This window comes from Habropoda laboriosa, unplaced genomic scaffold, assembly GCF_001263275.1.
Source record: "Habropoda laboriosa isolate 0110345459 unplaced genomic scaffold, ASM126327v1 scaffold102, whole genome shotgun sequence".
NCBI lineage: Eukaryota > Metazoa > Arthropoda > Insecta > Hymenoptera > Apidae > Habropoda > Habropoda laboriosa.
The window spans coordinates 1400953-1411335 of record NW_017100262.1 but is presented as its reverse complement, the minus strand read 5'-3'; the positions used below and the strand labels follow the sequence as shown (position 1 = coordinate 1411335).

At 40.6% G+C, this 10383-nt stretch overlaps 1 protein-coding gene across 1 annotated transcript; it reads left to right on the top strand.

Moving 5' to 3' along the window:
- The first annotated feature begins 8009 nt into the window (after positions 1–8009).
- LOC108572919 (protein yippee-like 1) lies at positions 8010–9190 on the top strand. Its single transcript, XM_017935258.1, has 4 exons — positions 8010–8261; positions 8465–8508; positions 8710–8818; positions 8923–9190. The coding sequence occupies exons 1-4, from the start codon at positions 8160–8162 to the stop codon at positions 9010–9012; spliced, it is 345 nt and encodes a 114-aa protein (XP_017790747.1). The 5' UTR covers positions 8010–8159; the 3' UTR covers positions 9013–9190.
- Positions 9191–10383: the final 1193 nt, after the last annotated feature.

The window sequence follows — 10383 nt, the reverse complement described above, 5'->3', positions numbered from 1 at the left end:
ATCCACACATTTTGTTCATGCGGATTCTCGTTCTGAATTACCTAGTGTTGTTCGTTGATATATCCATTTAGTCACGTTTTTCATAAAACTTACAGATCAACGTGCAGCGTTATCATAAATTCGCAATCTACTTAATTCTGTTTGTACATTTACTCTACGCAAATTCAACGAGTGGTGGACACATTTTTCGTTCTTTTTCTCTCGAAAACATGTTCCATCGTGTTTGAATTGCAACTGATCGCGCTCTATCGCGGTGATTGTTGTAAGAACTTGAATTTGTCAGGGAAAGGTCAGTTTCGAAAGGTCAAGGGACGTGAAGTACTCAGTGATCCATTGTAAATAGATTACGCAAAACACGATAAACATCATTCTCCGAGCCACTCGGCAAATGTTTGTAAAATCATCACGAACCTCTCTTCCTCCTCTAATCTTTCTTGCTTCTCATTTTTTTTTCCCTTTGTGGTCCGTTATCGTATAAGACGTCGATCTACGTCCCTGCATGCAACGCAAGTTAAGGCCGTATCACCGTGTACCGCCTTGCATGTGATATGCAATAGAAAACATTTTGTCAATACACGCGATGACGCGCGCGGAGTCGTGACTGTATTGCATGACCCGCGATGCGTGTTCCGTCGATCGTGGGTCAAACACGTGATCACTGCCTCGCGAACACCACTATTCACGATCATCTATTTAACCCTTTTCCGTGCAGGGTTAGCCGTTGAAAAGTGTTATCGATTATCGCGCGTGCCGTATCGAGCCTGCAGCACAGTGCTGCGCGCCTTTCTTCGTCTTCTTTTTGTACTTCGTCGAGATTACAGATGTCTCGGTTATCGCGCGAGCCAATCGCGATCCTATTGCCCGCTTACGACGGTGTACACGTCAAATCGTCAATAAAATTATACAATTAGAACGAGATCTAACTAATAATACCAAGAAGAAAGTGAATGTATTCAATGTATAAATATGCAGTCTTTATTATAAAAAAAAAAAGCTATACACAATGAGTTATGGTCATGTAATGTTACTGAAAAGGAAGTTTCCCTCATGAGAGAAAGTTTCTAATTATACAGCATCTACATGATATACATGTATGAACTGAAATACCCCGGAATTAAGAACGTCCTTTACATTGTTAGAGTAACGCCACAAAACGTACTTGAAGATGCCTGCAATATTTCTATTTATGGCAACCCATCATTTCGAACTTCGAATTATAGGTGGCACCACTTTAAAAAGTGGAAACTTCATGGACGAAGAATATATGGTTCGATTGCGAAACATTTCCTTCTGCATGCGAATTATCGGTCGCATCTAGATCTCTCGATTATTCTATGTCACGGAAGTACTTTTATCGATGCAGTGGCGGTCTTTGTCTCAGGGAATAATCGTTTCGTGGTTCGGCGCCGTATCGAATGGTAAGACCCTGATAATTTTCGATTTATGCAATTAAAGCTTCATTGAACGGCGCCAAAGCACGTGTACACCGTGATTTGCATGCGGTTTTCGCTGGATCGTATTATAATGCAATTGTGTTTTCGTGTGATATTGTGTGCTGATACTTTAGAAACGATATGAAAATTGTATTGCAAATTGACTGTCACTGAAATGCGCAAGTATAATAGGAAATAGTTACCTGCTGAATCTTTTCCATCGGAATTCATTGAATGACAAACTCTCGTTAGCATTTGTATTCGCTTCTAATGGAAATCGTAACAAATTCTCGCGAAACTCGTACGTTTACCTCTAATGGAAATTAGAACAGTTTTTAAGCCGCTTATAGCTACTTTGTGTTATACTAACCTTACCTGTTATATTGGATGAACAAAAGGTTAAGGGGAAGCCCATTACGTTAACCCTTATTTTATGGCGGTGTGTAGTCGTATAGAGGTTAACCTCTTCAGAGACGAATTTTTATAATGTTAAGAGGATTCGTTTAATCTTTGTATCAGTTGTATTTTTGTTCAAAGTCAAATCCATAATAATTCAATGAAAAAGTTAATAGGGTATTAAAAGTATGTATTAATATTCGTGAAGATGTTAAAAGAAGTATCAAAATTTCCGAACAAACAAATTCGGTTCAACGAAGAGTGCTCGAATGCCTGGCCGAGCATGAAATCGATTAAGATTGATTTCTGGTTAGACGTCTACCGTACGTAAACATGGCGTTCCATCGAAACAGGTGCCACGGGACTCCACGCGAACTTCGATAGTTTCAGCTTAATCTACCTCGATAAAGATTTCGCTGTAACAGCGTCGCGGATAATCGCGCGCGCCTGTCACGTGTTTGTATTGGGTTACCACATGATGTGGTGGTAGGTATGTTGGCTCCGTTGAATGAAGTTCAGTCGAAGACGGCCGTAACTCCTTATTCAATGGAACACAGAGAGAGACGGTACAATAAAACATCGAACGTGTGGAAGATTTCGAGGTATCGAGATGAAATTAGACTCGGGAGGAATTTTTGCACAATTGGCCAGTGGCCATGTATCCGCGTGCTTTTATTACGACAATGGTCACATTTCTACTAGATTGAAACCGTTCTGTGCGTCGCCTGCATCCATCTATGTATGCGTGTATGCGATCATTAACATAAGTGTTATTTAACGACGCTTCATGAATCTTTACGATCGTTTCAATTTGCGATTCTGACAGGGTAGTTCCATTCGTTACCACTTGAGAATACGGTGGTCGATATAAATTGAAGATTGACGAAAGAGTGCCAAATGTCAATTCAGAAGGATAAATGAAGCTTGCGTCATTACCGACATTCACAGACGAAATGTGGTAACCTGCTTGAAAATAGCTGACCAAATTGATATTTAACGACTGAGCCGTTTTGTAGAACTTTCTAGAGGGCACACCACGCCTTTTATTTTAAGTACACGGTCACTCCAGCGTCCGAGAAGCTTAATGCTATCGATAGAGTTACCGATTAAGTTAAAAGTGTTCAGGTTCGCCGCGCAAACGTGAAATTATCGATGGGAAGAAAACGAGAAGAGAGGGTTAACGAAATTTTCTTTCAACCTCGTTACCTTCTGTGCCGATTAAATTCTAGGCGAGAAGATCGTGTATATAACGGGGATGGAAGGTTTCTCTAGTCAAGTGTCGTTACGTTCCACTCTCTAGTTATTTATACATCAAATCGGAAGTTTATTCGCTGATCAACTCGATTGAGCAATTAATAATCCGAGTTCATTGGGATCGTTGTCGTTCGTTCTCACGAGAATGTTCCTTGCATGACATTGATAGTGAGGTCGTCAGAGAGAAAGAGTTTCTGGTGCTTGGAAAAAAAATCGATAAGATACACAATATTCGTATCGATTGCGTTTTCTGCTAACTACTAAACTTTGCGGAAAAGTAATTTTAGTCGTTGTTTAATCTAATCGCCTCTTTAAATCTTTATTACGTTCGCCTTAACGCCGCGACGTTGTTTATCAATCTATAAATTACGATTTCATTGACACTGACTTCTTGAAAAAATTAATGTTTTTAGATAATATTTATACACTCATGCTTGTTGACCACATCATTTTATACACGATATACACACACACGTACATTGTTGATTTCAATGTAATATATTCATTTAAAATTGAAATGAAACTGGAAAAACACGCAAGGAAAGAACGTATAAATTTTTGTTGCTCAGTCACGTCGACTCAGCTTCCATACGTTCACATTTTCGTTGCCTAATTCATAGTAAACAGAGTGTTACACCATTCTGACACATTTATCTAATGTTCACGGAAACTACGAATATTCGGGTGTCAATGTTTTTTCTTCGTCTTAAGTATCGAAGAACTCAACTCAATTATCTTATCAGTCTACCAAATAAAGCATTCATTTTTTCCCGTTTATCTCGACAAGTTCAGGGCTGTGAGAAATTCACGTTCTACGACGAAAATCAAGAAAGAGGTTAAAAAACTTCGATTTGAAATACATAATACCGAAGGTAGGTAAAAATGAAAACGTGACTATTGTGAGAACTAAATTTCTGCGTCGATACGTATCATAATACACCCTTCCGACTCGTACACACTGTTCAAAAGGTGTATGTGTGTGTGCGCGCGCGTTCCCTTAACATCGCAGAGTTTCTAGCTACGCAATTAAATTTTCGAGAGCGAACAGTACGCTGTACGAGTTGTTTGCACCACGCGCGACATCTGTTACACGTGCTTCCATTGCACGCTTCGTCTGGAGCAGGTACACAACACGCATCATACACCAACGCCATGTGGAAAAACAAAGCGTGTATCGCTGGTTGGATGGGGGGCTTTCACTGGATTCTTCGTGTCTTATTCATTGGCGAGGTGGGCGCGCACATCGTCTGCACGCCACGTTGAGGAAAAAAAGGATGGACAAGAAAATCGGAAATTCCGAGGATGCGTCGGCGACGGGTAGCAATGACCTTGGGCCGTGTATTGACTCGAACGTTCGTCCCTTTGTTCCCGACGATTCGTCGGGAAACTTCTTTCTTGTGGCCTCTCTGTGGATTCATAGTCCGCGGCCGACGAACCACACGCCGTTCTTCTATACACGGTTATTCCGCATGGTCATTACATTCAAGGATGCGAACAGGCGTGAGAAAATTTTTGAATTTCTATAGAACAACTGCTTTGAAGATCTTTTCTTTGGACACCGGTGCATTGATTTTTAATTTGGAAACGTTTGTCTTCTCTGTAGAATAATTCAAAGGCCAGGCGTATTAGTAATGACACGCATCTAACAATAAGTGATTTTCTTTACGTTTCAAAGAATTGTCTATTACTTCTTTTTTGTTTTCTTTCCTGGATAAATTATGCGCATTTAATTATAAAATTGCAGGTAATCGCTTTCAGACGTGAGTCTACATTTTCAAGTAGAGCACATGTAGGACGATAACAGGTTTTACGTATTCGTGAATGGAAGTAAGCGTCTATAACGTATGCACTTTTGGTCTGGCAGACCGATTGGTGCCCCGTCGCGTTAAAAATACGATGTACATAGATTGGATCGTTGTATCAGTTTACTTTCTGCGATGTTATACCGTTTCGAATACACTTGTTGCAACATCTATTGTCGTTATACGATTCGTTTAGCGAATTTTTAAAGTTTATCCTCGTGTATTAGAACTCGAACTGCTACACGATACGACGGATAGTTTAGGTTATAATCGACAGAAGGTAAATACTACTGAAAGAAGTCACAGTGAAATGGCTGGCTTTTAATTATACTACATTCTTTTCTTTTCTTTTTCTTTTTTTATGTTCTTCAGAGTGACTTTCACGTGTCAGAAATAATACAGCAGGAAGTGTGTCCGGCGGTTGTGTCACACGGACTGTTAATTCCAACCGCTGCCATAAGCTTGGAAAGTAAAATAGTACCGTTATTGCAAGGCCACGGCGAATCATTGTTTCGATTGATTCAAGCGAGAAAGAGAGAGACCTAGCGAGACTGAAAGCGAGCGACAAGGACAGATAGGGAGGGAGAAAGAAAGAAGGGTGTCCAGCTGAAGAAAAAAGGACGCAACGAAAGAAGGATCGAAGAGAAGGAAAGGAATTGCAGTCACAAAAACCGTCTGGTGTCTAAACCCAAATAAGAGGTTGCCGTTCTTCTTCTTCTTCCATCCTTATAAAGCAGAAACGTCTTCCATAGCTTATCAAAACAAAAGCTTGTTGTCTCTTTGTTCGTACATGTGGCACCACGTGTGCCTTTTGCAATATATAATGGAAACGAGATGATTACAATTATGATGCGCTCTTCATTCATATTAATGAACAACGACACATTTTAATCTGAGGCCTTGAACTGAATTGCAACGTTGTTGAGATATTTTTTATTCTTCTTTCCTTTTGCATTTTATGCATTAATAATTTAAGCAGGACAGGGTGAAGATGAAAAAAAGTTGTCTGGATTCAAATATCTTTTTCCCTTCATGGAAACAATAGACTTTATCAATTCTTCTTCCTCTTAATGCTTTCATACTGGTAGAAGTTCCTTTTGACGTTCTTCCAAGATTATTTCAAGGACAATTTATGCTGGTGCTTCGAATGGAACGTTGCGCTTTTGTTTGAGCATCGTTAGCGCATAAACATAAAACAAATTTAACGAGCAAAAGTGCAATGACCTTCAAACAAGCCCAAGGTCCTAGGAAGGGTACAACAGAAGCAATTACGGTTTAAGAACCGCAGGTATACAATCCTCTGCTATGTTTTGTAAACAGGGTGTAGTTCTCGTTGAAATTCCACGACCTCGAAATAATCTTGAAAAATTACCACTTCAGTTCATATATCTAATCCAAGCTAAAATTAACAAAAAAAACCACTGTATTCTTTCGTTATATCCGCCTATTAAAGCGATCATTTCACGCAGCCACTTAGTGAACCTAAAGAAAAAGGATCTTCTTTAGACCCCTACTATACCAATTTCCGGTTAGAGAGGTTAATTAAATGCCGTGTATAAAATTATCTTGATTTATCCATGTGTACGCTAATACAGAATTATTATGCATTTAACATTAGGTAAACCTCTGCAAAAAAGAATATAAATAAAATACGAAGAAGTATAATCGAGCTGTTCTTAAACCTAACCTATACAAATAATTCATCTTTTCCATTTGCTGTTAGATTTACCTCCTCTCACAGTAAAGATCCAGAAAAGTGGTTAGTCCCAGAGAAAAAAAAAGAAATAGGAAAGAAAACGTGCTTGGAGGCGCGAACACTCTCAACAAGAAGAGAGAGACTGGTGCTTCCTCGGCCCTTATAAAGCAGAAGTCTTCCTTTAGGTGCTTCATAATAAAGACCTTGTCTCTTTTCTTTGTTTGAACACGCGCCAGCACGTGGCGTAGTCGGTCGCTCGATATGGAGGAGAGCAACATCGATGGGTATTGCGCTTCAAAACGTTCGAGCAGTTTCGCTGTTCTGCCACTGAGCGCTCTCGCCTTCGTTATTTTTACATATGTATTGCGCCGTATGTTATCTGTTCTTTTTCTGCCTTTGTCCATCAATCGTGCTGACATGATGGGCAAAACGCATCTAGAGATTTTTCATCATCCTCATCTTCTTCCCCTTGTTCTTGTATCGTAGTATAGTAAAGCCGCAGGCGTCGAGAGCTGTTCGGCGCGTTCGAAGTAAGCTCGCGCGCGCGCGCGTTATTTAACAGGTCGTTATAAATAACTCGGAACTGATAGTTGCGGAATAAATATACATGATAGCGGGTAAATAGCGTTGTGGAACGCATAGCGTAACGAGAGCGCGCGGACTCCCGAGGAGGACGCGCAGGAGCCAATGTTTGTTTTATTTTTAATATGTAATTGAATGTAAATTTAGTCCATTCTACACGTGACTGCACTTATTTATTCCACTTTGCCAGCTATATTTCATTTTCAAGTGTGTGGTAATACGCCGAAATGTTAGGAGGGGGAGAATATAGCAAGAGAAGAAACGTCAAAATATTTTAAACTTCTTTCAACTGAAATACCAACACCGTCTCATTCACGTACCTCTTTTTTTTTCTTCTTATTTTTTTCTCTCATTTCACGAAACCTCTATTATTCTACACTTCGACATCGTCCGTTCGAGAAGGAGATGCATGATATCGTATTGAATATGTTGCGTTAGATCACGCGGTTATCCCTGAACACCGGCACACAGCGCATCTGTCGTCATCGTAGGCGTTTTAAGCGCGTAATTTTAAGTTGCACAACACACATACATGCACGGTAACCTCTGCGTAACAACATAACGATTATCAAGTAAGAAAGAGATACGAATGTAATAATAACAATAATAATCGGTATTCACAGGTGTCCCCGAACCGGCGCTGTCTGAACCAGCTCAACAGCTGATCGGAGTACGAAGCGGCGGTGAACGGGGCCACTATTGCACCACCACCCCGCGATTGGAAGAAATTCGATATAATAATCGGTTGCTGGTTAACGGCCAGACGTTTCCACGAACGTAAAAAGGAGAAGAGGAACAAGAAAAAAAAGAAGAAAAAGAGGAGAAAGAAGCAGTATCTTGACACTTGATAAGAAAGAGAGAGAGAGGGAGAGGGAGAGGGAGAGGGAGAGAAACCAACGACGACGACGACTACGACTACGACTATAACACAACAAAGACAAAGACAAAGAACGAAGACAAGGGCGAAGTTTTCTTTGCTTGCTTGGACACGCCATCATGGTCAAAACTTTTCAAGCATACCTGCCCTCGTGTCACCGCACTTACTCGTGCATTCACTGCCGTGCTCACCTCGCCAACCACGACGAACTCATCTCTAAGGTGAGCCGTGCTAGATCAGGTAACGGACAGACTTCTCGCATTCAACTTCCGAGCTCTCCACAACACTCTATCCACTACCGTGTGTGTACGTGTACGTGTGTGTGTGCGTGTGGGTAGCGCATGCGCGTGCGCGTGTGTATATGCAGTATATACGCACCTAAACGTACATCTACTATAACAGACTTTTTTCCTTTTGATTGCAGTCCTTCCAGGGCAGTCAAGGTCGTGCCTATCTCTTTAATTCCGTGTAAGTATGCTAATGCCTTCAGAGAGGCGAGATCGAATCGTCGTGGAAAGTAGGACGCGTTATTTTACCCGCGGTACTTCTCATGCTTTCTGTACATTCGTTCCCCTCCCCTCTCTTTCTCTCTTTCTCTACTTCGTTGATTCTTCGTCTTTCCTGATACGATAAAGGCGTTTATGCAAATGTTGAAATGTTGTATTTTAGGGTGAATGTGGGCTGTGGTCCTGCGGAGGAGCGAGTTCTGTTAACTGGCCTTCATGCTGTCGCTGATATTTACTGCGAATGTTGCAAGACCACCCTTGGGTGGAAATACGTAAGCACCTTTTTCTATTCACATCTTGTGAGAAATGTAATGTACAAAGAGCCGATCGACCGTTTAGGTCTATTCGCTAATGACGCTTTGGAAATTCTTTGTAGGAGCATGCGTTCGAGTCGAGTCAGAAGTATAAAGAGGGCAAGTTTATAATCGAGCTTGCTCATATGATCAAGGAGAATGGATGGGAATAAACGAGAGTCTCGAGGGTAACCGCAAAAACCAGGGAGAGAAAGTACCCCCGATATATCGGAGACACACATACTACACATACACATACGAGGCCCGTCGAAACTTTTTCCAGATATAAGAATATGCCTACAATGTTGTTCTAATTGCAATGTGCGGCCCCCTCCCCTCTGTCAAACCACCAACGAAAGTCTGTGATTTCATTTGTGATTTGTAATCTTAGTAACTTTTTATGTTTCGGACAATTCGACGCTGTTTTTTGTTCTTTCCGATCGATTCATCATGCAAGCGATGACACCGGCGATCCGCGGCGTCGCGGATCGATCACACGTGAAAAAAGTATTGTAAAGAGAGAAAGAAAGAAAGAAAGAAAGAAAGAAAGAGAGAAAATTATTTTTCAACAAACGAGAGAAAACAAAGTAAGAAAAAAAAAGAAGGGAAACAAGAAAGAAAGATAAAAGAAAAACAAACGATAGAGTATAAGGAAACAAAGAAACAAAAGAATTAAAAAAAAAAGAAGAAAAAAAGAAATAATAATGACGTTAGTAAGCGAATATGGTGAATATGATGACGAAGGTGCCATGGTGGAAATAATGATGGAGAATCGCTCTGTTCGAACAGTGGGGTGCCCCCCTAATTTTAATTCATTATCTTTCTAGACATTTATGCCGTGAATGTCAATGATAAATGTTAAAAATTAACGCGCGGGGCACCCCGGTCAAAGATCAAGTTTTTTAATCCGTTATTGCACCGGAGCAGCGCAAGTGCCACAGACTTTGCTGGACTGACTGCCTGCCTGCCGCGTCTATCATTGGAATTTCACTGCCGATATTCCTAATATTAATTAAGAATGGCTGCGCCGCGTCGTAGGCGACGCAGCTGGTAGTTTTTAGTATAGCTTACAAGTATAGCATACTAAAGCCTATGTTACAATATTATAGGACCTCATGGATATAGAAATAAGGATACGTAAGAGTAACGACTTTGGTGTGAACGACGGATGACGATGAGAAAAAGAGAAACAGGATGAATGTACGTATGCGCGCGCATGCGTGTGTGTGAGAGTGAGAGGGGAAGAAGGATTAACGAAAAGGTTTGGTTAATTGTGTCGCGTGTACATGTTTGATTTTATGTTCACCATGCCTGCCAAACTGTCTGTTTATCTGCCAGTCGCCATTACTGTTAGTAAAAAAAAGTACCGTATTCTAACATGTTCACGTTTTCGTCGGCTCTGCAAGGTGTGGTATGACTGAATATTTTTGTTGTGAAAAAAAAAAAGAAAATCATTGGACTGCGCCTTCCTATGCACGCACTATGAGATATATGTGTATATATATTTATATATATACATATATTGAAAATTGAAATGAAAAAAA

Excerpts from the sequence above, each read along its gene's own strand:
- LOC108572919 (XM_017935258.1), top strand. The coding sequence starts at position 8,160 with ATGGTCAAAACTTTTCAAGCATACCTGCCCTCGTGTCACCGCACTTAC. Across the intron at positions 8,509-8,709 it reads GCCTATCTCTTTAATTCCGT|GGTGAATGTGGGCTGTGGTC; the intron begins GTAAGTATGCTA and ends GTTGTATTTTAG. Across the intron at positions 8,819-8,922 it reads CCACCCTTGGGTGGAAATAC|GAGCATGCGTTCGAGTCGAG; the intron begins GTAAGCACCTTT and ends AATTCTTTGTAG.